This window comes from Myotis daubentonii, chromosome 19 (genome assembly GCF_963259705.1).
Source record: "Myotis daubentonii chromosome 19, mMyoDau2.1, whole genome shotgun sequence".
NCBI classification, from domain to species: Eukaryota; Metazoa; Chordata; class Mammalia; order Chiroptera; family Vespertilionidae; genus Myotis; species Myotis daubentonii.
Window position 1 is genome coordinate 26,922,865 of NC_081858.1, and position 25,548 is coordinate 26,948,412.

General features: G+C 49.4%; 1 protein-coding gene across 2 annotated transcripts in view; it reads left to right on the top strand.

Annotated features, from left to right (window-relative positions):
- The first annotated feature begins 2,066 nt into the window (after positions 1–2,066).
- The window catches only part of SLC5A1 (solute carrier family 5 member 1), a 38,340-nt gene continuing 14,858 nt past the window's right edge, over positions 2,067–25,548 (top strand). The window contains exons 1-5 of one of the 2 annotated variants that reach the window (XM_059676518.1): positions 2,067–2,324; positions 7,497–7,568; positions 19,005–19,109; positions 19,733–19,792; positions 21,030–21,134. In XM_059676518.1, coding sequence (XP_059532501.1) covers positions 2,190–2,324; positions 7,497–7,568; positions 19,005–19,109; positions 19,733–19,792; positions 21,030–21,134 — 477 coding nt within the window. In that variant the 5' untranslated portion in view covers positions 2,067–2,189. The remainder of the gene's footprint in view (positions 2,325–7,496; positions 7,569–19,004; positions 19,110–19,732; positions 19,793–21,029; positions 21,135–25,548) is intronic. The other variant, XM_059676517.1, reaches the window with a different exon arrangement.

Consider the following 25,548-nt stretch of genomic DNA (forward strand, 5'->3'; position numbering starts at 1 on the left):
CGGTACATCACTCACTCCCATCCTACCTGACTCACTCCTTCTCTTTCAGGGCCCTGCCCAAGCTAGCGCTTTTCCAGGCCTTCCTCCAACCTCACCCATCCCCAGGTCGAAATCCTTGCTAGGAAGGAGCATTAGTGCTTCTCTTTCAAAACACAGATCCTAGTGCTGGTCTTATAGGTGTTTGTCTCTGACGATGGTCTGAAAGCCCTGTGAGGGCAGGAACCCTGTAAGTCTTGTTTACAGCCATAGCCTCAGAAGCGGCCCTTCTGTTGCAAGAGTGAATGAATGAATGAATGAATGATTGCACTTTCTGGTCTCCCCGGGCTACCATCCCTTTCCTTCTCTGGCCACCCATGTTCTGCTCTCCTAGACAGATCAACGGTTGGTCCCGGTCCCTCCTTTGAGGTCCGTTAGCACTTCCAGTTCTCACTCCTGCTCACATTGTGGATTTGTTCATTTCCACAGACTTCCCTCTTGGAACTTGGCAGGGGCCTGCTGCCTGCAGCGCGGAGGGTCGGGGTGTGGGGGGGGGTGGGTGGGAGTACCCGGGGCTGGATTTTCCCTGTGGATGGGCTTACTTCCCGATCAGACCAGAAGCTAGTTCCCTGAGGGCAGGGACTCTGCTTGGCACAGAGTTGGGTACGAAAGCTTTGCTGAATGCGGGAACGAATGGACACGATGAAAGGTGAGGCACTCCAAGCTACGCAAGCATCCACGGTGGAGGAGCTTGAAAGGAGCTTGGAGAAGAGCCCCCGGCGGCCAGGCTCCCTGGAAAGAGAGTTCCTGCTCCCCGTGGTCAGGCATCATGACGGGCCCTGCACATTGCCTCAGAGTTTACAGTCCTGGGGTGGTGGGTGGGGGGAAACGGGGAAGTCACAGCCTCAGTAGGAAGATGGAGCACGGATGAGGGAGGAGGGGATTGGGCCTCAGAGGCAGGAGGGGAGAAGGGACAGGCTGCTGGCGTTTGGGTCCTGGGTGGTTGTCAGCTGGCGGCATCCAGGGAGCCTGAGGCAGAACAGCATCTGGGCAGGGTTTGTGTGGTCCTTCCCCTTCCTGTACCTCATCATCCCAGCAAGGCTCCCCCCACCCCCACCCCAAAGGGGCTGCTCTGTGCCCCCAGCACCAGCCCCACCGAGAGCATCCCCCAACCATCTTCTGAACTGGGCCTGCCCTGGCCTGGGCCGTGGGGCCACATTTATCACCGGCTCAACGTGTGATCGTGGGTGACTCCTGCCTCCTCTCTCTGCTGTCTCTGTTCCGAGCCCTGACTTTTGGCTCAGACGTGTGTTTGCAGATGCATCGAGTCCCCAGGAAGGGTCAGGGTTTGGTGCACTCCTTGGAGAGGATTCTCTAGTGTTTTCCCTCCTGCCTGCTTGCGAAGGACCCCGAATCCTTATTGGGCAAAGTGCGGGGCAAGGAAATAGCTCCTAGTGGGATTCCCTCGCCTGGTCTCCAGCACGAACAGTGCCCCTGGGGGCTGCAGGCTGCGGAAGGGGAGTCAGAAATGTGGGTGGGTGGGCGGCCATTCAGCCGCCAAGAGAATGCAATTGTGCGGAACTTTTACCAGCAACGTTCACCAACTTCCCATCCTCCCCTGCAGGTTCCACACGGAGGCCAGGAACTTGGCTGACTCCTGGTCACAGTGAGTCCTGCACCCATTTGGCACGTGGAGCAGCAGCCAGGTCCACAGAGGACGTGGAACCGGTCCCAGGGCAGGTGCCAGGTGCTCCGAAGCCCCTGGGCTCTTAGCCCCAGGCAGCCCGCTTCCTCCATGGAGCCGCTCCCGCTCAGCTGGGGAGGGGCCGGCCCCACGGCTGTCCAGGCGGCCCGGCCCCGTGCCCGCTGCGGGAGGGAGCACAGCGGGCCTTTGTGCCAGGCGGGCACCACCCCCTGGCCGGCCCCTCCCCGCTGGCAGGTAAGCCCTTACCTGCCGGCCCCGCAGCCGACCCGCCAGCAGTTCAGCAGGCTCCTCGCTCCCAGCTCTGAGCTCAGGACCGCTCCCCGCTCTCTGCTCCCCGACGGCGCAGCACAGCACAGCGCAGGGGTCCCAGACGATTGCACCACCTCCCGGCTGTCCCGACCTCGCCCCGACTTCGCGGGCGTCCTCCTCCCGGGCTGATCATTAACCCGGAGGCCTTATAAGGACCCAGTGGCCTCGGAGGGAGGGACACCTGGTCTCCACCGCAGCCATGGACACTACCACCTGGAGCCCCACGACCGCCGTCACCGAGGCGCCCTTCGCGCCCCACGAGCGCATCCGCAATGCGGCCGACATCTCCGTCATCGTCATCTACTTCGTGGTGGTGATGGCTGTCGGGCTGTGGGTAGGTGGGGGCCCTGGGACACTGATGGGGAGCGAGGGCCAGCGGGAGGGATGAGGCGGGGCACGCGGAGGAGCAAGTGCCAGAGGGCAGGGAGGATGGCCTTAGGGGTGAGCGCTCGGGGTGGAAATGACTGGGAGGCGCTGAGGAGGAGGTCAGGGGGCACAGGGGGAGGTGAGGGGGGCGAGCGAGGATGAGCAGAGGGAGAGGGGTGCTGGCCAGCACGGAAGGTGGGCGCCTGGGGCCTGTGCACATAGAAGGAGGGTGGGAGATGGGGGTCAGTGGTGTGAGGGGCAGGAGAGGGCCAGCCTGTAGCTGCAGGGAGGGTCCCCAGGCTTGGGAGGAGGTGACTGTTGTCCTGCCTCTTAGTCATCCAGTTCCGATGGGAAAGAAACTGTAGCCAGGGAAGGACACAGCCTCTGCCGCTGGAGGTGTGTGTGTGTGCGAGGGGAGGGCTGCCTGGTGTCCCCTCCTGGGATAGGCTGACCTGAAGGCCTGGTGCCCTGGGATCCCCGGGGCTGGAGTGAGTGAGAGTTGGGAAAGCTGGTGAGGAAGAGGAGGAGGAGGAGGAGGAGGAGGAGGAGGAGGAGGAGGAGCAGGAGGAGGATAGAGGGTAGCCGGCACCTGCACCGGGAAGAGAGAAGGAAACGCGGTGGCTCCCCTTCAGGACTGTGGGGACACACCAAACCAGAGGAACTTGTTCTTAGCAGCTGGGAATATGGAAATTTCACTTGTGACGGAGCCTGGCACACCCAGAGGAGGAGGTGTTTTTAAATGTGCAGAAATCACAGCCACTCGAAAAGGTGTTTGTGGTGGGTGGCAGGCCAGGGAGAGAGGAGCGTGGACATTAACCCTGTCATGGCCACAGGGGTTTTTTGTTGTTTGTTTTTTTGGATAAAAGGAAGATTTCTTTTTAAAAGTAACCGTAGAAAGCAGAGGTGACTCAAAGCCTCCCCAGGTGTCATAAGGGGTTGGTGTGGCTGACTCCAAACTCTCAGCCTCTCTGAAGTGTGCAACCAGGCGCGGGATTCTCAGGTTTAGTCACGGCTTTGACATGGTTTCGGACACGTGACCTTGGGTAGCCCGCCTCAGCCCCAGTTTACTTCCCTGTAAAACGGACACAGTGTTACCTGTCCGTCTGCCTCCCCCAGGTGGTTGTGAAGATGGGCAGAGATGAATCGGAAAGCTCATTACGGGTGCTAGACATCTTTAAACATACTGTTATTATTTGCCCTCGAGGGCCTATGACCCAGGCCCTGAATTACTTTTGTTCTCTTAAGTAAAATGGACACAAGTGGTTAGCTGGGTAGGACAACTTGACCAAAAAAAAAAAAAAAAAAAAAAAAAAGTCCAGGAGACAGGGCGGGCAGGCATGTGAGTCCCCATTTCACAGAAGAGGAAACTGAAGCCCCACGTGGTTGTGATTGGTCCGAGGTTGCAGTGCAGGGAACTGTTCCTGGAACCCGGGCCTCTTTTCCACGGCACCAGGTATTTCACTACCTGGCCTGGCTTCCCCTCCCTGCCCCTCCTCAGCTTAGAAGCGCTGGAGCCAGGAGGAGAGCCCATCCTTTGTTAGCTGCGTCGTACTGCCCGTTTCCCAGGCAATCGCTGACAACCGACAATCTCGTTCCCTTGAGCAATCTCATTTAGCCCTGCCAGTCCTGACGATGATGCTGTTTGCACTTCTCACAAATCTGCGATTCAGGATCACTTGTCCTGCTAAACGCTGTTTAACGAGCCCGCCAGGATTTGTCCACGCTCACTCTTCCCCCATCAGTCAGTGCCTCCGGACCTGGATCACTGAACGTGCTAGATTCCTTCCCGTTGACATTCCCCTTGTTTTCTCTTGGAGCATCACGAGTGGCTTGGTCCAGGCACAGGTGTCCTGACTCCTGTACGATCCCTGAGCTGCAGAGACAGAGCGAGCCAGCCCCTCTGTGCTTCCTCACCGTAGAAAAGACACGACTACTGTCCCCCTGTCACCATCCCACCTCTTCCAACATTATTTCGTCCTGTTTTATCCTCTTTCAACGCTGCCTCGTCCAATCATATTGGGGCGTGAGCTTATTCTTCAGTGTCCAGATGACCCTTGAACAACACGTGTGTGAACTCTGTGGGTCCGATTCTACGTGAATGTTTTTTTCAATAAATATTTGGTCGACCCTCTGTATCTTGGGGTTTCACATCCGTGAATTCAACCAACTGCAGATAGGACACTATATTCTTCTTTTCCCCCATTTAAAAATATATTTTTTATTGTTGATAGTATTATAGATATCTCCCATTCCCCCCCTTCTCCCCCTTCCTCCCAGCCTCTTCCCACCCCACAAGTCTTCACTATCCTATTGCCCGTGTCCATGGGCTGTGCATATAAGCATATAAGTTCTTTGGTTTATCTCTTCTCGTCCCCCCAACCCCACATGGAGGCATGTCAGTCTGTTTTCTGCTTCGGGTCTTGTTTTGTTGGTCGATTCATTTTGTTCATTACATTCCACAAATAAGTGAGATCATGTGATATTTGTCTTTCTCAGCTTGGCTTTAGAAAACTGTTTTCAGTCCTCGGTTGGGAATTCACAAATACTAAGGGGCTGACTGTACACATTGTTCTACACCATTTTGTATAAGAAACTTGGACACCTGTGGATTTGGTACCCACGGGGGTCCTGGGACCAATCCGTGGATCCTGAGGGGCCACTGTCGTTAAGTGTTTGAGGAGCCAAAAGTTATATGTGGATTTTCAATTTTGTGGGGGTCAGCACCTCTAACCCCCATGTTGCTCATGAATCAACTATATATTTCCATTTTTTTCTCAATTTGTTTCTTGGGAGATTTTTGTATCCTTTTAGGCCCAATCTATTAACCTATTCTTTCTGGAAGATTTCATTAAGCTGTCCTCAAACCCTTTAAGCCAAGGGTGGTTCCCTATGGCCCATGGGCCACATCTGGCTCACAGCCTGTTTTGTGCGGCTCACAAGTTAAGAATGGTCTTTGCACTTTTAAGCAGTTATAAAATACAAAACACAACAAGAAGGATGTGTGATGGAGATCATATGTTTCCTACAAAACCGATGTACTATCTGACCCTTTTTATGAGCAGAAAACATGTGCTGACCCCTCACTTATGGGATCGTTTGCACGAATGGCATCATTGGATGCCTGAGTAGCAATGGGCCCTGGGGGAGCCCGACATTTTCATTTCACAGATGAGGGTCAGAGAGGGTGACCAGGAGTCGCTCAGATGCACAAGTATCAGAGCAGGGACTAGAACTCAGGTCTTAAGATTCCCGAAGCGCTCCTCTCTGCATGACCTCGCCTTTCCCCCTTCCTAAGATCCTATTTTTTTTTTCCTGGGACAATCCTCTCCAGGATATGACACCGTGTGCATTGCTGTGTCAGTGTCCTGCCTCTTAGTCTTGCTGATTCCCTTCTTTCCTCACATATTTTCACAAAGCGAGGGCCTGCGTTTATCTTTATCCTGCGCTTGAGTCTCCCCTTTAAACAGCTTGACAAAGTCATCTTGACAGGTTGCCAACACCTTACTAGAATACTTGCAGCAAAACTCTCCCCGGTGCCACCAGCTCCATCTCCGGCTTCTCGACAGCAAGGACTTTCTTCCTTGTTCTGAGCTCCCGTTGGGTCTGGTTGTGCCTGGTCGGGCCACTGAGTGAGTCTGTCCCACTTCACCTATCAGAAGGCCACAGGCCCCACCCGAGTCTTCTCTTCTCCGGGCCCAGCATCCCTGGTTTTTTAAGCTTTGGAGGTCTGAAGCGCCTTCCTTTTTGCTCAATGATGTTTTTATTCCATTGAGAAAAATGCATGTGGGTCAGCAATTGTGCTTCTTTGGCTCTCGCGGCTTGCCGTAGTAAGATCTTTCTCTTCTAGGGGCGAGTACACAGGCCAATTGATTGCCATGGTTTAGAGTGGGGTCTGGAACATTCGAGCTTGCTGTTGAACATCCTGTGCTCATGGAGACGGTGTCTTCCTGTTTGTAGGGAGTGACCAGCGGGGAGAAGGGAGGCAGGGGACATGAGCTGCTATGCATGCGCCAGAAAGCACCTACCAAATGCTGCTGCTGAATGCAGAACATCTGTGTGTGTGTGTGTGTGTGTGTGTGTGTGTGTGTGTGTGTGTGTTGGAGAAAGGGGAGGAGTGGAACCTGAGGGAACTGAGAATCCCATTCATTTAACTTTTACTGACCATGCACCATGCACAAGGCATTAAGCACTATGGAGGGTCATCATTCATAAAATGATGACCACAATCAAGCTAATGAACACATCCATCCCCTCACGTGGTTACAGTATTTTTATGTGGCAAGAGCACTTAGAATGTACTCGCTTAGCAAATTTAACGATGCCATACAGTATTATGAACTATAGTCACCATGATGTACATGAGCTCTCAGAACTTAATCATCTTATAACTGAGACTCTGTGCCTTTGACCAACATCTCTCCTTTTCCTCCATGCCCCTGTCTTTTATGTAATATTAAGTTCAAACTGTGCATTCTTATAACTTCTTTTCTTCCCTCCTTCCCTCTTCCCTCTCTCCCCCCTCCCTCCCTTCCTTCCTCCTCCTTCTTCTCTTCTTCCTCTTCCTCCCCCTTTCCCCTTCCCCATCCCTTTCCCTTTCTCCTCTCCCTCCTCCTCCTCCTCTCCTTCCTCCTCCTCCTCTCCCTCCTGCTCCTCCTCCTCCTCCTTCTTTTTCTTTTTCTTTCTCTCTCTCTCTCTCTCTCTCTCTCTCTCTCTCTCTCTCTCTCTCTCCCCCCCCCAGTGTTATTGAGGTAGAATTCACATACCAAATGGTGCTTTTAAAACATGACACTTCATCATGAACCTTCAGTATGTTTGTAAAACGGCCATAAACATGTCCACGTCCCCTTATCTAACGGAAACAAACAGACCCAGGTGGAGTGCGTTGCTCGAAGCCACACCATAAGCTCACTGCAGAGTTAGCACCAGGGCAAGCTGAGCCTCAGTGTCCTTGTCTGTCAAATGTAGGTCCCTCCCTCCTCCGTCTGAGCATACTGGAGCCCAGGGGGCGAGGAATGTGGAAGTATTTCAGAAAGTGAAGTGGGTAGAAGAAAGAGCGAGCTTATGGGGAGGTGTGGCCCTTTGGCTGGCAAGGTCACTCTGTTCTAGTTTTCTATTAAACTTCTGGCCTTTCCCTCCTCAGGCTATGTTTTCTACTAACCGTGGGACCGTTGGAGGCTTCTTCCTGGCAGGACGAAGTATGGTGTGGTGGCCGGTAAGTTTTCTCTGAAATACTGTTCGCCTAACTGCGATATTCCCTGTAGGAGACCGTATTCTCCTTGGGTTGGGGTGGTGGTCATTCCTCCTTCCCGCCTTAGAGCCCTGATAATGGGTCTCTGGCTCACCCTCACTCCCTTGCAGTGCTCCGACCCGGAATCGAACCGTGACCTTCTGGTTCATAGGTCGACACTCAACCACTGAGCCACGCCGGCCTGGATGGCTATTTAAATTAAAATTACAATGAGATAAACTTAAACATTTTTCCCTCAATCACCCTCGCCATATTTCAAGTGCTTATTTCAAGGTGCAGGTGGATAGAGGCTGATTTCCGTGGTGGGTCCCACATGGATGGTCTATCCTGACCACAGCGGACAGTGCAGATCTAGAATGCCTCCAGCGTGGTAGAAAGTTCTATTGACAGAGGCGCTCTCCAGGTGTCAGAGGCAAGGCTGGCATGAAATCCTGGTGGGCTGGAGGTTTGCTGAATTAGACAGCTAAAGAGAACCTTGAAGTTTACTTTAATTATTTTGAAAACAGTGTACCCCCCACTCCATCGAATACTTCAGTGTCCTCCCTGCAGTAAACCTGCCAAGTGCTCATCCAGTCCCCCTTTTCTCCTCCTGACCCCCTCCCCCCATGATGACAGAATTATTGGGGATAAGATCTTAGCTTCCAATCTCTTGGGGGAAGCCAATGAGGGGGAAGCATGGGGCAGAACCCCCTTAGGAGACGGGCATTTTGGGCTAGGCCTGGGACCACCCCACACCTTCACCGGCAATGATGACCCTCTTCCTGATATTGCCCAGGTGTGGGCCTGGGCTGAGAGTTGTTTGGTAAGAGGAATTAGCCCCACCCAAGGCAGGCAGAGTTCAAGGGTTCTTGTGGGGTTTTCTGTGAATGGTGTTTTCCTTACTCATGTTTCAGTATCGAGCGATTCTAACCCACAGAGAAACGTTGCATAATTCTTTTTTTGTGCAGAAGTCACTGCTTCCTTGATGAGGCTGAAATTCAACTTTTCTTCTCCCAACGATAATTTGCATCTACGTAAGGGGTCAGGAGGTGGCATTCCTGGTTTCTAAACCTGCCCGTGTATCGGAATCACTTGGGTGTGTTTTCTAAAGATGAAGATCCCTGGGCTGCATCCCAGACCTACCCAGGAAAAAACACACCTTACAAGACAGTCCTAGGTATCTGCACTTTTTTAAAGCATCCTAGATGCTTTTGATGACCAGGCAGGTTTGACAATCACTTGCTTGGGTAGATTCTTCTCTATCTGGTCAGACTTACTGAAAACATTACCATCTGTTAGGGATGCTGGGAAGGGAGATTCTTAAATAGGGAAGCCGCAACCTCTAAGTCTCTCCCAACTCTAGAATTTTCTAGAATATTCTAGAAAGTAGAGCGACATGGGCTTTGAAGTCAGCAAATCTGACCTGCCACATTTACTAGTGGTGCGACTTGGGCAAGTTGCTGAATTTCCCCGAGATTCCATTTCTACTTCTAGAAAAGAGGAGAATAATGCCCTGGCTGGTATGGCTCAGTTGGTTGAGCATTGTCCTGTGCACTGAGAAGTTGCCGGTTCAATTCCCAGTCCAGGCACATACCTGGGCTGCGGGTTTGATCCCCAGTGGGTGTGCATGGGGGAGACAGCCCTCTCACATTGATGTTTCTCTCTCTCCTTCTCTCTTCCTCTCTGTCTCAAAATTTAAAAAAATATATTAAAAAAGGTTCTTATCAGGATTAAACGAGACATTGCATGTACATCATTCGGCACTGTGCTTGGCAGGTGCTCAGTAAGTGGGATCAGTAGGATATGGAAGAAAGGCCCTCCAGTGGGACACTTTGCCCCCTTCATCTGCTTTGCCTCCTACTATGTGCTACAGGAAGAGTTAGCAACCAGAGGAGCATTGGAAAGAGAATCCTTGGGGAATTTTAGGAAGGATGGACCTGAGTTGACCTTGGGTTGATACATCCCAGGCCTGGAAGGCTTGGGTCGTCAGCCATGAAAAAAGGCAGGAGGAAATCACAGCTCCTAAAGTCTGAAAAGAGATTGGACAGAGGACAGGCCAGTCGGGGAGCTTTGGGGACTTTGAAAGGAGCGGTTGTGACCTGCACCAGGTGAAGATCCGGGAGCTCTGGGTAAAGACCCTGTTCCTAAAACACGGATAAGGCCCAGAGAGAGAAATGGCTGGCGCCTTGGCCTGGGGCTGGACGTGAGAGACAATTGGAGAGGAGGAGCAGGAACTCCAGGGCTGGGTTACTGCAGGAGTCAGCTTACACAGGGAGCCAGCCAGGCAGGCCCACAGTAGCCTGAGTCCCACATGAGGCTAGCCAAGCCAACCGAGTAACATGAAACCACGAAGCTCTACCTGTCATCACTGTGGGCTGGTTTGCGGTCCAGGATTCCCTTGTTGATGGCACCTTTAACAAACAGCTGCCTGTGAGCTGTGTTGTATCGATTATTTGGAGATGTGAGAGAGGTGAAAGCAGAGTGCGAGCTTGGAAGGGGACATTCCCCCGTCCTTGGCTAGTGGTGCCAGAAATTACAGGGCCCCAGGGACACAGGCCAATGGAGGACTCTTGTTTTGGAGGAGATTTGGTTTACATACCAGCGGCAGCTCCTGGAGCGGCGGGTGCAATGGGGTTGAGCCAACCTTGCCACACCCCCCTTCAACACATAAGGAAGAACTCCAAAGGGAGTGGGGACCTCACAGGAACCAAAGGACGTGGCTTGTCCCAGCTTTGTGACGTCAGGCAGGTCATTAGCCACTCTGAACCTCAGGGGGTCTCCTCTCCAAGGGGAGACAGTCAGATTGAGGGTCTCAAAGACTCTCCCAGGAATAAAATTCTAAGACTCCACACCACAGAGGAGGGGACGAGCATGAGGGAAATGGGTGTGGGCAGGCTGGCCAGTCCATCACCAGGGAGGGTCTTGAAAATGGAATGCCCGTGTCTCCCAATAGCCCAGTTTCTTTCCTTCCTTTATTGTTAGACAGTCGTCATAGAGGAGTGTATCCAATGGTCTCGGGTAAGAATGGAAAACTTTCTCTGTAAAGGGCCCGGCTGTAACTATTTTTGGAGGCCGTGTGATTTTTATCACAACGACTCAACTCTGCTGCTAGCGTGAAAGCAGCCATGATAATACATAAATGGATAGCAGGGCCATGTTCAAATAAAACTTTATTTACAAAAACAGGTGGAGGGCTAGGTTTGGCCCATAGACCCTCATTCGTTGACCCCTTGCCCAGTCCTGGGCTCTGGAGTCATGCTCGTTGGGTTCAAATCCAGCCTCTGCTGTTTAACTAGCTGTGTGACCCTGGATGAGCTGCTAAACATCTCTGTGCCTTACATTGGTCATCTCTACAACTGGGATACTAGTGCCTACTTGAAGTTGTGAGGACGCATGCACAGTCTCAGAACAGTGCCTGGCATACAGCACTCTCTGGTTTAGCTCTTGCCTTTGAAGGACTGTCACATCACCTATCTGATTGAATCCAGCAAGAATGATGATTAACCCCAGGGGTTGCCCAAGTTCACACATGGTTAACGCCAGAGCTAGGGCTCTCTCTGTTCTTCTGGTTATTCAAGTCCCTTTCTCCTTATCCTTTGAGATGGAGATCTATGAGACCAATAGGTATGGTCTAAAGGTTTGTCTAAAAACCAAGAAATTCTTTCATTTCCGGCTGACCAGAGACCCCGATGGAAGTTTTCTCTGAGGAAAGAGGACAGCTTCTCATGCTTCTTAAACCCCCTTGGGTAACATGCATCTTATTGTAGCTGCAAGTCTCTAACATCTAATGATCCCATCAAAGTTCAGCCACATAGGATGCTACCAGAGTGGCCACTGGCCGTCCTGGAAGAGCCTAGCAGGCCTGAGACCTCGGTGGGAACTCACAGAGGAGAGAGGAAGAATGGGAATAAGCAAATGGTCATAGAAGAGGCAGAGAGCTCACCATGGAGCCAGGCTCAGGAAGGCATAAGGCAGACAAGTACTTGGCCTTCATGAGCCTGGGTGGAGGTGTGTGCCAAGCCCAGGTGGCCCTCTCTTCTGGCTTTGCTTGCTTTCCATCTGCAGGTAGCTGTGTGTGCTTTCCTGTACCCCAGGGCTGAGCCTGTGTTTCTCTCTCTCTCTCAAAAATATTTTTATTGATCTCAGAGAGGAAGGGAGAGGGAGGGAGAGAGAGAGAGACAGAAACTTCAACGATGAGAGAGAATCATTGATCGGCTGCCTCCCGCACACCCCACACTGGGGATGGAGCCAGCAACCTTGTTAGGAACAGAATGGTCAGAGGCCTGAGGTGAAAAGGAGTTTGGGATATTGAAGGAACTGAAAGGGGTCAGTGTGGGGGAGAGACCATGCGTATGGGTTAGGGGCCTCAAGTTCTTGATGACTGCAAAGGTGAGCTCATCTGAAATGATAAGAAGGATGGTCTCCAGCCTCCTTGACCTGTACTGCCAACAGAAAGCCTTATCTGCCTTTTGTGAAAATAACCTGTGGGAAAATACCACTATGAAAGTGGTTTCCTGATTTCTTGCCTCTTTGGTTCTTGGCGCAAGGAGAGATGTTGGTGAAGGTAATGAGTGAAAGGCACCCATTGTCCATGGGGAGCCAGGGAGGGATGGGAGCTGATGAAGAGTAAACAGAGATTATAATGTGTCTGGAACAGGGCCTGTGTCTAAATATTTACCTGAATCCCCGAAATAAAATAGTCTGAATAGACAAGCCTCACCTTCTCCTCTGTCCCAAGCCAGGAAGTGTGATTCTGTGAGAGAAGGTGGGCATGGCAGACATGCAGGCAGGCATGTGCTGCTCCTGAGTTTACAGGGAGAGCGTTAGAGCGTCTGACTCTACTGTGCCCTTCGTGGAAGTCCGGAGGAGGATGCCTGGGGAAGGATGATCGTCGACATGGTCCTTTGGCCTCCCCTTCTGTCCCTCTGCTGTCGGTCACATTGGGCTGTAAGACCTTGTGGAAATCATGCCATTGCTGTGGTCCCCAACTTCCTCACCTGTACAATTAAGACGAGAATAATACCTACCTCCAGGCTGTTGTGCGATTGAAATAAGATAACGTGAAGGAAGTGCCTGGCCCCACACTCGGCTTACAGGAGGCTCTGTTAGAGTTAGCCACCCTCTTTCCCTTTCTTAAAAGGGAAGGCAGAAGCTGGGAGCAGAAATCATCTCCAGAGCTCTGGCCATTCTGGCTATCACATGGTCCACGAACAAAGAAAGGAGTTCCCTGAAATCAGCGGAGTGCATTTGCCATTAGAACTGTGAAGGTCTTGTTCCCTCCAAGAGAAAATGACCATTCTGACCCCTTCAGGAAATCCAGGGTGCTCCATGAAAACAGGGGCTGTGTCAAAGCATCATGAATAATATTTCTTCACATACATATGCATCACATACATATGTGGGGCAAAAGTTTCTCATTTATCAGTTCATTTCAGCCTGGGAATATCCGTTTGAGGTCGGTTAAGAAGGATTCTCATCCTGGGTTTTCAGTGGAGGAAACAGAGGCACAAGGCAGTAGAGTGATTGGTTCACGGTCACATGATTTGCTCTGGTAGAATCAAGATGAGAACCATGTCAGAAGGGAAGAAGAGGGGGTCCACACCATTACTTGTGCTTTCAAGTGTGATACAGGGCGCTCTATCAAATTGGCAGCCTCTGATGTTAAGAAGACACACACAGATGTTGTTCATTGACGGAGGCAATTATTATTATTTTTTACTGTGAATAATTTTTTATTTTTCAGTTACAGTTGACATAAAATAGTATATTAGTTTCAGGTGTACAATCCAGTGATTAGACATTATACAGCTTACTAAGGGGTCATCCGATAAATCTTGCACCATTTGATATCATACATAGTTATTACAATATTATTGACTATATTCCTTATGCAGTACTTTACATCCCCATGACTATCCTGTAACTACCAATTTGTACTTCTTCTTTTTTTTTTTAATATATTTTATTGATTTTTTACAGAGAGGAAGGGAGAGATAGAGAGTTAGAAACATCGATGAGAGAGAAACATCAATCAACTGCCTCCTGCACATCTCCTGGGGATGTGCCCGCAACCCAGGTACATGCCCTTGACCGGACTCGAACCCGGGACCTCTCAGTCCGCAGGCCGACGCTCTATCCACTGAGCCAAACCGGTTTCGGCCAATTTGTACTTCTTAATCCCGTCACCTTTTCCACCCATTCCCCCAACTTCCTGCCCATCTGGCAATTTTCAAAATGTTCTCTGTATCTATGAGCCTGCTTCTGTTCTGTTTGTTCATTTATTTTGTTTTTTAGATTCAGTTGTTGATAGAAATGTATTTATTGCCATTTTATTATTAATATTTGTAATCTGTTTCTTCTTCAAGAAGACCCTTCAACGTTTCATGTATTACTGGTTTGGCTGAGCTTTTTCTTGTGTGGGAAAAGTCTTTATATGTCTTTCAATTCTAAATGAAGCTTTGCTGGGTAGAGTAGTCATGGTTGTAGGTCCTTGCTTTTTATCACTTTGAATATTTCAGTTAATGTATTCATTTCTGACCGCTTCTTTTTAATGTTTTCTAGTTCTGTCTTTTTAATCTTTACCAGAGGACATGTTTTTATTGATTTTAGAGAGAGAGGGATGGAGAGAGAGAGAAACGTTGATGTGAGAGTGAATATCAATTGGTTGCCTCCCGCACATGCCCCGACTAGGGATTGAACCCACAACCTGGCTATGTGCCCTGACTGGGAATCGAACTTGTGACCTTCTGGTGTACAGGCCATGCTCCAACCAATTGAGTCACACTGGCCAGGGCTTTCTAGCTCTGTGTTTCTGTTTCCTATCTTTTTGTTGAACTTCCCACTAAGTTCATCTACTCTTCTCCTAAATTCATTGAGTATCGTTATAACCAGTGTTTTGAACTCTGCCATCTAGTACATTGCTTGTCTCCATTGTGTTGAGTTCTTTTTCTGGAGTTTTGTTCTGTTCTTTCATTTGGGACACGTTTCTTGGTCTCCTCATTCTGGCAGCCTCCTTGTATTTGTTTCTATGTATTAGGTTGGGCTGCTATGTCTCCTGGCCTTGTGAGAGTGGCCTTATGTAGTAGGTGTCCTGTAGGGTCCAGTGGAACAGTCGCCCTGTTCCCTGAGCTGGGCAATCCAGGTGGTCCCTCTCCCCTTCCCCTCCTTCCCCCCCATGTGAGCTGGGTACGCCCTCCTGTTATAGTTAAGCCTTGATTGCTGTTGGTTCATCAATGGGATTTACTCCTAAGGCTGAGTGACTACAAGGACTGGTTGCGCCCACCATGGAGGATCACCACGGAGCAGGACTTACTACAGCGGGGCTTTGGTGCCTGCTGAGTCTGCCTCTTGAGTGTGTCGCTTGTAGAGGTGGTTGCGTGATGCCTCATTGTGGACTGAAGCTGTCCACACGGTGTGCTGGCCCTGGGGCCTCCTGGGAATTTCAGGCCAAGGTCAGCCAACGTGTGGTCGGCAATTCTTGACTCCTGGGCTCGTGGTTGAGTGTACACATGCTGTTACTTTCCTGAGGGTATGGAAGTAAAAATAAAATTAATGTGTAAACTTGAATTACTTTCTTCCTCTGGGCTATTGCTTTGTTTTCACTTGAAAATGAAAGGTTGACCTTAATCATTTCCAAGATAATTCTAATATAAGATGCCTGGGCTAAGATGTCTATTTTCTGTTTCCTGTCACACAAAACAAAATTTTAGTTAGCATTCAATGACGTTTTCATGTCTTTTTCTATAAACCTCTCCCCCTGCAAAGAAATAGGTAACTTCCCTGCATGACTTATTCCCAGGTCTCAGGCTGTGTGAGTGACTCTGACACAGCTCTGGCATTGTTGCCCTTTCTTGCTGAAGGTTTTAAAAAATTGTGTCCTTGGGTGGCCGGTTAGCTGAGTTGGTTAGAGCGTGGTGCTAAAAAATTGTGTCCTGATAGGAAATGGAGGCAGTAAAATGTGATTGTGAATTCCCTAAAGTCAAAGGCAAACACAGTCTTTTCGCCTTTTGCGATGTGACATCATGTTATCCACCAGTTACCACGCTATCAAACAGCCCTATTGGGTTTGGTGAGACTCGGCTCATCTTGCACAGCGACGGCAAAACCACCTGAATGCTTGCAATGCCTGAGCCACACAGGGGATGAGAAAGGCTGGCAGAGAAGTTAGTCAGAAGCAAGGTCAAGCTGGGCAAATTTTAGATCCAATCTGCAATCCTGTGTTCAGAAGGAATGTGGGAGGAGATTACAGAGAACACGCCCCTGGGTGACTCCCTGGTTGGGGCACGATTCACGGATGGGCACGAACGTGGGCTCGGAGTGGGCTCGGAGAGTGTTTTGGGAAATCAGGGTGATGAAAGCATTGGTAATGAGCTCCCGTCAGAGGGAGGGCAGTGTGCAGACCTGGCGTGGGAGAGAGATGATAAAGCCATGGTGTCCATCTGTATTAGCTTGCATGAGCTGCCATAACAAAACATCACAGACTGGGTGGCCTAAACAACAGAAATGTATTTTTCCCCCCCACAATTTGGAGGTTATTAATCCATGATCAAGGTGTTGTTAGGGTGGGTTTCTGGTGACCTATCTCTTTCTGGCTTGTAGATGCCTGCCTTCTCTCTCAGGACTCACCTGGCCTCTTTTCTGTGTGCGCATCGACCTGTCCAATGAAATTAGAGACCCACCCTTATGACCCACTTTAACCTTAACTGCCCTCCTAAAGACCCTATATCCAACTAGAGTCACATTGAGGATTAGGGCTTCAACATATCCATCTTGGGGGAGCATACTTCAGACCAAAATAGTGTTCATTGCAGTTCTTGTAAATGGCCTTTGAAGGTGAAGTGATTGTCCCCTTGGAGAGGAGGACGGAACTGATGGAGGGCCAGCCGAGTGTCAGTCATGACTGATTCGTGACTTTATTTGGCTCCTGTACAACCCTGTCATGAGAGAAGATTGAAGCTCATAGTTGTTAGGATCACCCAGATAGTAAGAGGTCCAGAAAGCATTCAAACTCTAATTTACAAGCTCATGCTACCACATCAGGGAGGGGACTTCTATTGAAACCTTGCTGAATTCTTAGGGACTGTGTCTTTAAACTTGGAGTTGCCAAGAAGCCTGCTTGGCAGGTCCGTTTGGGGGTCTGGGGAGGGTCTCCGAATAGGGAAGAGACATGATCAGAGTTGTGCTTTGGGGAGGTAACTGGCCGTGTGTGGGAGTGTGGGTGTGGGTGACTGGTGATCATCTAGAACCTGTTGCCATGACACTGTAGAGAGATCATGACAGCCAGCAAGGGCGATATAAAAAGTGCTAGATTCCCATGACATTGTGAGGTCAGAGTCAGGCTTTGGTAAATGATTGAGTGCAGGCCATGGGCAAAGGGAGGGAGTCCAGGAAGAGGCCAAGTAGAGCAACTGGGAGGACAACAGCACCCCTGATGGAAATGAAGTGAGTTTGGGGGTACCCAATTCATTGGGTACCCCCAAAGCTCTCCCGGTCCCCATCCCATCAGGTGGTGAGGCGGTACCTCAAGGAAGCCTGTAACTGCTTAGAGTCCAGTGCACCCCTTTGGGGGATGTTGGAGAGGATTCTTGAATTTAAGGTTATTCTATGCAGTTAATCATTACTGGTAATTATGCACTTAATAGTACATTAGGCTTAATAATTCATCAAGTGATAAATGAAGAGAGAATGGGTCAGGACGGGCAGGCTGCAGGCCTGAGGGAACTTTGATTAAAGTGGACTGTTATCCCCATGAAGCTTTGAGGAGAAAAAGGTGGATCTCTAAATAGCCTGTTTTCCTCCCAGTCTCTCCTTCTTCTCTTCTTCCTCCTCCTCCTTTTTCTCCCTCCCCTCCTCCTCTTCCCCCTCCTCCTCTCCCTGTTTCTTCTTTTTCTCTGAACATTTTTTTAAAAAATATATTTTATTGTTTTTTTACAGAGAGGAAGGGAGAGAGATAGAGAGTCAGAAACATCGATGAGAGAGAAACATCGATCAGCTGCCTCCTGCACATCTCCCACTGGGGATGTGCCCGCAACCCAGGTACATGCCCTTGACCGGAATCGAACCTGGGACCTTTCAGTCCGCAAGCCAACGCTCTATCCACTGAGCCAAACCGGTTTCGGCCATATAAAACATTTTAATGTTTGTGTTACAAGGAGGACAAGATGCAGTCTGGGCCAATAGAACTTTCACACCCTGAGAATTCCACTTACAGGCAGAGGCAATAGTAATTTATTTCTTGTGCAAATTTTAGCCGGCCCTATTCTTTTAGCAAAGGCAAGCGTGCCTATGTTGTACAATACACTGTAAAGTACAGATGACCAAAGATTAAAACTCTTCAGTGGCACTAACCAAAGTACACAGTTTCCCCTTCTTAATGGTGTCTGCCCAGTTACTCAAATCCTGAATCTAGGAGTGACCCTGAATGACTCTTTCCATCACTTCCCACAGTTGACCCATCAACAAGGCCCCTCAACTTTGTTTCTAAAACACACCCTAATCTCTGCGATTGTCTTCATCTCTCCTGCTGCCACTCTCTCACCCAGAGGCAACAATAGCCTCCCGCATGGTTTCTCTTTTCTCCCTTGTCCCCAACACTACACTTTCCACAGGCTTGAGAGCAATCTTTCAAAAGAAAATTAGCCCTACTTGGTTTGGGTCAGTGGATAGAGGGTTGGCCTGCGGACTGAAGGGTCCCAGGTTCGATTCCGGTCAAGGGCACGTGCTGGGGTTGCGGGCTCGATCCCTAGGAGTGGGCGTGCAGGAGGCAGCCAACCAATGATTCTCTCTCATCATTGATGTTTCTATCTCTCTCTCCCTCTCCCTTCCTCTCTGAAATCAATAAAAATATATTAAAAAATAAAATAAAAAGCAAGTTAGATCATGTCCCTGCCCTGCTTGAAACCCATCACACTTGGAATAAAATCTACACTTCCTATCCTGGCTTGAAAAGACCTATGGGATGTATCCCCACCTAGCTTTCCAGCCTCATCTCACACCACCCTGCTCCTTGCTCACCACACTCCAGCCACTCTGACCTTGGTCCTGCTTCTCCACCATGACGACCTTCCCGCTCAGGGGTCTTTGCTTTCCCTCTGATCTCAGAGTGGCTGACTTCCAGGGGAGGCCTGATGGGCTGTGGGCTTCCCAGGTCTTCTTCACTATTGTGCATTGGGCTCACAAAGGACTCACAGACGATCTGATTTGGGGATACAGCCTGCCAGCCCTTCCTCTAATCCTTTCCTTTTCATCTTCACTATTATTACCCAAGTCCCCACAGTCACCTCCAGCACAGTCAACTTCCTGGCCCGTCTCTGCTCTTTCCTGTCCTCCTCTTGCCTGGCATGTCTCTTCTCTCCTTGGCTCGCCCCCGAGTGTCCCGATGGGGCACGGCGTCCTCACCCTCCTTTATCTTTGTGTTTCCAGATTGGAGCTTCTCTCTTCGCCAGTAACATCGGAAGTGGCCACTTTGTGGGGCTGGCCGGGACGGGAGCAGCTGCAGGCATCGCCACCGGGGGCTTTGAATGGAATGTGAGTACCATCAGAGACTCCGTGTCCTGGCGCCCGGAAGGAGCTCTAGCAGTCAGTCAGCCGGTTGAACCTATGCTCAGGGGTAGATGCTGTAGGTGTTAGGGAACCTCTCCCCCCACCCTGCGGTGCAGATGAAGGAGCAGCCCCGCTTCAGGGCCCCGGGTCCTGCTCCCCTTCCACCAGAGTAGCATGAGAAAACCACTGATATGAAGGCTACAGTGGTTCTTTCTTCTCTTAAAAAGCCAAGCACTCCTCTACCCTTTCAGCCATATTGGAGGATTGGAGGTTTGGAAATGCTTATCACCAGATCCCCATTATTATTATTATTATTATTATTATTATTATTAATTTTTTAAAAGGTCTCTAAATGGTATTTTTCTCCCTGTAAACCAGGGAAGAGGAAAAAGGAGTTGCGATGTCACTGGGCAGTCACCAGGGGTCCCCTTCACTGTTGCTCAACTACCATTCCCTTGGGCCAGTCAGGCAGCAAAGACCCCACCAGCCCGGATGGCCACACAGGGAGTTGTCCTCAGCGCCCAAAGAGAAACCGCTGGGGGATTGCTCTGCAGTGGCTGCGGGGCCCCAGGCGGCGTGATCTGACTCCATTTCTTTTTTGGTTTTAGGCCCTGATTTTTGTGGTTGTGCTGGGCTGGATATTTGTCCCTATTTACATCAAGGCTGGGGTAAGTATCTACTGTGTGCGTGTACACACACACACACACACACACACACACAAACACACACACACACATACACACACAAACACACACACATAAACACTCACACATAAACACAGACATAAACACAAACACACACATTTACACACATAAACACACACAAATAAACACACACATACACATCAACACACACACACATGTGCACACACACACACGTGCTCAGTCCTCCTAGAAGACAGAGGAGACTATATAGGATAAACGGCAGAGAAAGCCTGTGCCTCGATAGGGACACTAATTAGATCCACTGAGCCATGCCGCGTCCCTGTAGGAAGCCTTCCTCAGCAGCCTCACTCTAGGCAGAGCCCTCGGCAGCATCCCGTCCTCTCAGGCTGGGTGTGTATTTACAAGGCACTGCCCTGCCTTTGCGCATGATCTGTGGTGTGTGCCTCTGCCCCGGAAGGGAAGCAGCATGAGCAAAGGATCACACTTCCCCTTCATTCACATCTGCCTGCAGTTTCGTTTGCTGAGCGTGCAACTGGCATTCAGTTATCAAGTGCATGCCCCGACTCTCGAAGAAAGAGCTGCCATTTTACCTAAGGCAGCTTTAGTGTCATCTCTTCAGTGAGATATAATGAGCACCTACTACGTGTAAGTCCATTGAAAGCGATATGGAAGAAACACAGGGCAGATGGTGCAACTTCTGCAGGCTGTCCGTGACAGCTGTGTGATCCCAGGAAACAGCAGGCTCAGGGTTGAGGGACCAAGACAGAGTGTGGTTGGCATTTGCAGAAAGGAACTTGGAGAAGAGCTGAGCAGGCCCGCAGCTACAACCTTGGCAAGGCCTGTGTGCAGAGCAGGGCAAGCACACACCCAGCCTGGCCACCTTGTTAGGTGCATTGAAAAGGTCTCTAAATGGTGTCTTGTTCACAGTAGGTGCTTTGTATAGGAATATCTATCTAACAACCCCCACCTCCTCCAGGGCACAGATCTGCCTCCTTGGTTATGTGTTTATCGGGCACCTTCTATGTCCTGGGATAATACAGTTACCTCTGCAGTAAGGCAGGTGGGACTGAAATGAGCAAAGGGCTGGAGGACAGCTACCTGACCACATCACAAACTTCTGTGACCAACAAGGGTTAAGCCTAGATCACACTTCTGACACCATTGTGGCTGCCACTGTTCTGCTTGCTCTGGGCCTTCTGGTCACTCTGGCTGGCCGTGACCTCACTGACATCCCATGCAGGTGGTGACAATGCCAGAGTACCTGAGGAAGCGATTTGGAGGCAAACGAATCCAGATATACCTCTCCGTCCTGTCCCTGTTGCTCTACATTTTTACCAAGATCTCGGTGAGTCCACTGCCTCCCTATCATTTAGCCCGTCTCCTTGCCAACCTGGAGCTATAGGCACCGATTTCCAGAGCTAGACTCCTCAGAGGTTGGCTGGCCATGGGGGTGTATTTAAGAACTGGACAGCGCTCTGGGCCGACCCACTGGAGCAAGACATGTATTCCTTCTTCACTTTACTTTTCCTTCCTCAAAAGTGTGCAAATCAACTTCTTTGGTTGGCAAACAAAACAAAGCAAAAGACTCAGGAAACCGCTGAAATTCAGAGTCTTGGATTTCTTTGAATAGATACCCAGAAGTGGAATCCATGGGTCATTAGACAGTTCTGTTTTTAATTTTGGATGAACTTCCATACTGTGTTTCACAGTGGCTGTACCGATCTGCATTCCCGCCAACACTGCACAAGGGATTCCCTTTTCTTCACAGGTTGTCTTTTTTTAATGCTGTTGAGTTGAAAGTGTGTTTATATATTCTGGATAGTAGAACCCATTCAGATGTATGATTTGCAAATATTTTCTCCTGTTCTGTAGGTTGCCTTTTCACTTTCTTGATAGTGTCCTTTGATGCAGAAAAGTTTTAAATCTTGACGGAGTTCATTTTATCTACTTTTACTTTTGTTGCTCATGCTTAAGTCGTCACCGAATTCACTGATTGTGTGACACCAAAAAAATCGATCGACAGAGCCGAGGTCATGAAGATTGACTCCTATGTGAGCTCCTTAGAGTTTTATAGTCTTAGCTCTTCCATTTAGGTCTTTGATCCATTTTGAGTTAATTTTTGTGTATGATGTGAGGTAGGGGTCCAACTTCTTTCTTTTGCATGTGGCTATCCAGTTCTACCAGCACCATTTTTTTTTTTTTTGACGAGAGTATAATTTCCCCACGGAATGGTCTTGCACATATGTTTTTCACACAACTCATTGAAAACCTTCTCTGGCCCATAGGGTTTTGTCTTGGAGTTGGAACTGATGCCCAAGATTACTGTGCTCTCCCTGCCCAGCTTCCTACTTTAAACTGCTACGCCCCTGACTGGTAGCTCTGTGCTTTCCCTGTGCAAGTGATGATTTCACCTCCTCCACTTTTTCCTTCCCTCTTTCGGGGTCAGTTTTCAGTTACAGTCCTATTCCATTAGAGATCAATGTGTGGACACTGCACTGGAAAGTACTGGGGGCGGGGGGCAGAGAAACCAGCCTTCCTGAGGGGAGAGGGGCAGCAATGTGAGAGGAGGAAAAGAAATGTAAGCGGGGAGGTGGGGAGGTCACCCTGAACTTGGGGGCAGTTGGTAGGGAACAGTTCCTCGGCTCAGCCTGTGAGCTGTCACCTGTTTAATGAACGCGTAGAGCACGGCACTTGGACTCCCCTTCTCAGAAGCAAGACTTCTCCAAGTCCACAGTTCAGGCGGGTGAAAGTCTGTTGACTACAGTTGCTATGGAAAGGGCACTTTTTGCCCTCCCAGCGAGTAGAGGGGTAGTCATATAAAGACACGGAGTAGCCAGCCTCACTCCCTGCCTTCCCGACCAACTCTCCTATTGCTCAGGTTACTGATTAAACCTCCCAGGACATGGGAGCCCCCAGGTAGCTGAGGGGCAGCCTCCCTCGGCTCAGGTCCTGATGGAGCCCATTCCCTAGCAGTCAGCTTTTCCGGAATTCTGCTTTTGAATGGGGCTTTGTGTAGGATGTTCCTGCTCTGGGTGATTTCTGGGGCTCCTTCGTGGAGGCCTTGCCCAGTGTCCTACCTGCTCCACCTACTTCCCATCCCCATCATTCCCTTGAAAAGTGCACAGGACGGACAATAGCTGCTCTTTATTGAGGGCCAATCTACTGAATTATGGATGCCCCCCCCAGATTTCCTTAAATACCGTCGTTACTTTTCTTTTTACAGTTTTAAAAGTTGGGGGAGCAGGAATTTTAAAACACAATGTATTCTTTATGGATCTAGGGATATACATATATGTAGAAAAATATAAAATCATAGACCAGAAGAATACATACCAAGTTCAAGACAGTGTCTACCTTTTAAGAAGAAAGGAAATAGGTCCAGAGGGGAACAGGGGACTAGATGACCTATCCCATCCTGTCATCCTCTGCCTCCATGCCATCCAAGACAGAGCAGGACGGTGCGGAGAACACAGACTCTGGGACCAGGGACACCCAACATTCAATCCTGGCTTTGCCTCACACCAGCTGTGATTTGGGACAAACTTCTCTGAGACTCGGTTTTCTCTTCCAGGAAATGGAAAATGAAATTAAAAAAATTCTCTGGGGAACAAAAAGCTCTCAATAATGGTCACCTCTGGGCCAAGTCATGGAAGTGGGTCCACTTTTACTTTTCAATGTCGAACTTTCTGGGTTGTGTATTTTTAAACCATATACATAAGGTATTTTACTTAAAATTTTTTTTGGATTAAAAAAGACCTTGCCCTCTGTAGAAAATATCCCAGAAAGAAGGACCCTTATCTTTCAAAGTTGTTGGAAGGTTAGTAGACTTGGTGACAGGTAGTCTGGATTTTAGCCCGTGAGCAAGTCACTGACTTTGTTTCTCTCATCTGAAAAGCAGAACCAGTGTACCTGTTCCATCACCTTATTTTGGGGATCCAAACAATGCATGTGTCTAAACCAGCCGTGGGCAAACTACGGCCTGCGGGCTGGATCCGGCCCGTTTGAAATGAATAAAACTAAAAAAAAAAAAAAAGACCGTACCCTTTTATGTAATGATGTTTACTTTGAATTTATATTAGTTCATACAAACACTCCATCCATGCTTTTGTTCCGGCCCTCCGGTCCAGTTTAAGAACCCATTGTGGCCCTCGAGTCAAAAAGTTGGCCCACCCCTGGTCTAAACGCTCTTGGTAAAGTGTAAAATCACCCGGATGTGGAGGAAAAAATACCCTACGAAGCACGATACCCAATGGGCACCAAGGAGATCCAAAGGCTAATGTCGGAGCACCCAGGCTAACGTGGGCGCGGCTGGGGTTCCCCCAGGCGCTCCTGGTGGCGTTCGGGGTCCAAGGGCAGAAGGCATTCCTCCCTGAAGTTAGGGGTGACTCATGGGAGGGAGAATTTATCTTAGGGTTTTTTCCTATTTATGAGGGAGTTTTCCTTAGGATTCTTTATGTGCCCAGTCCGCTGGAAGTAGAGTGCGTATTATAAAAACCGAGGTTTCTGTTAGCCCAGCACTTCTCATAAGTGTTTATAGATTTTGTGTATAGCTTATCTTAGGAGTTGTGTGTTATTTATTTGTGACTAATAACAGCCAGGCAAATATTAATGAGGCTATCACAAATATGAATGAGGCTATGATATGTGGTCATAAAGCATGACAAATTAACTACTCTGGAAAATAAACCAATCAAGGGTGTTTTAAATGGCAGCAGTAATCTTGGAATATATACATTTTTTGCTCACTATGCTCATTAGCTAATCTACTGAATCATACTTAACAGCATTCCACTGAAATCAGTGAACGGAGCCCTTCAGTGGGAGTAACTACGAGAAGATACCGAGCTATGGGAGGGCCGGGCGGGGCCTTGGGATTACTCATCACAGTTTCAAGTGGCCCAGTGTGGAGAGTCGGTGCCCATTTCACCCTTAGCACGGCTAAGGGGCAGCTGGGGACTCTGCTTTCTCAGCCGCTGCAGCGGCTCAAATGTCTCTCCGCTCCAGGGTGGGGCTGGGGTTTCCCTCCCACGGGACTCTCCAGCACGCCAACTTGCTTTTGGGACTAGATCTGGAAAACCTTTGCACACAAAGGTGTAAACAGTGGATAATCGCTTAGAGCAGCAGTCCACAGGTTCGTGGGGAGGAACCCCAAGGTATCGATAGCGGTTCCTTGGCCTGGCCTGCGTGGCTCAGTGGTTGAGCGTTGACCTATGAATCAGGAGGTCATGGTACAATTCCTGGTCAGGGCACAGGCCTGGACTGTGGGCTCCATCCTTCAGTGTGAGGTGTGCAGGAGGCAGCTGATCAATGATTCTTTCTCATCATTGAAGTTTCTCTCTCCCTTCCTCTCCGAAATAAATAAAAAACACACAAAAAAATAATTGTTCCTTGGCAAACAGAGTTCCACAGTTAAATATCTTTGTGGAGGGTCCTTTACTATGCTCCCCTCCCGGGGTTCACAGCACATGCTGTGTATTAAAGGCTCAGAGGAGTTGTGTGGTAAAGAAACTGCCTTAACGTTGTTTAATCCGGCATTTCACAGGCCTCTTTGACCATAGCATCCTTTTCTCCTCCTAGAATATCTATTACGACCTTAAATAAAGCTTGTGGAAAGCTTAGGGAGACAGCAGGACTCTCGCGTGTTCGTATCCTTTTGTTTTTATTTCACTGTGAGAGGAACACTCAGCAGGTGAGCTGTCCCCGTCACAGGTTTTGAGTGCACCATTCACTGTTGTCGGCTTCTAAGTACAATGTTGTGC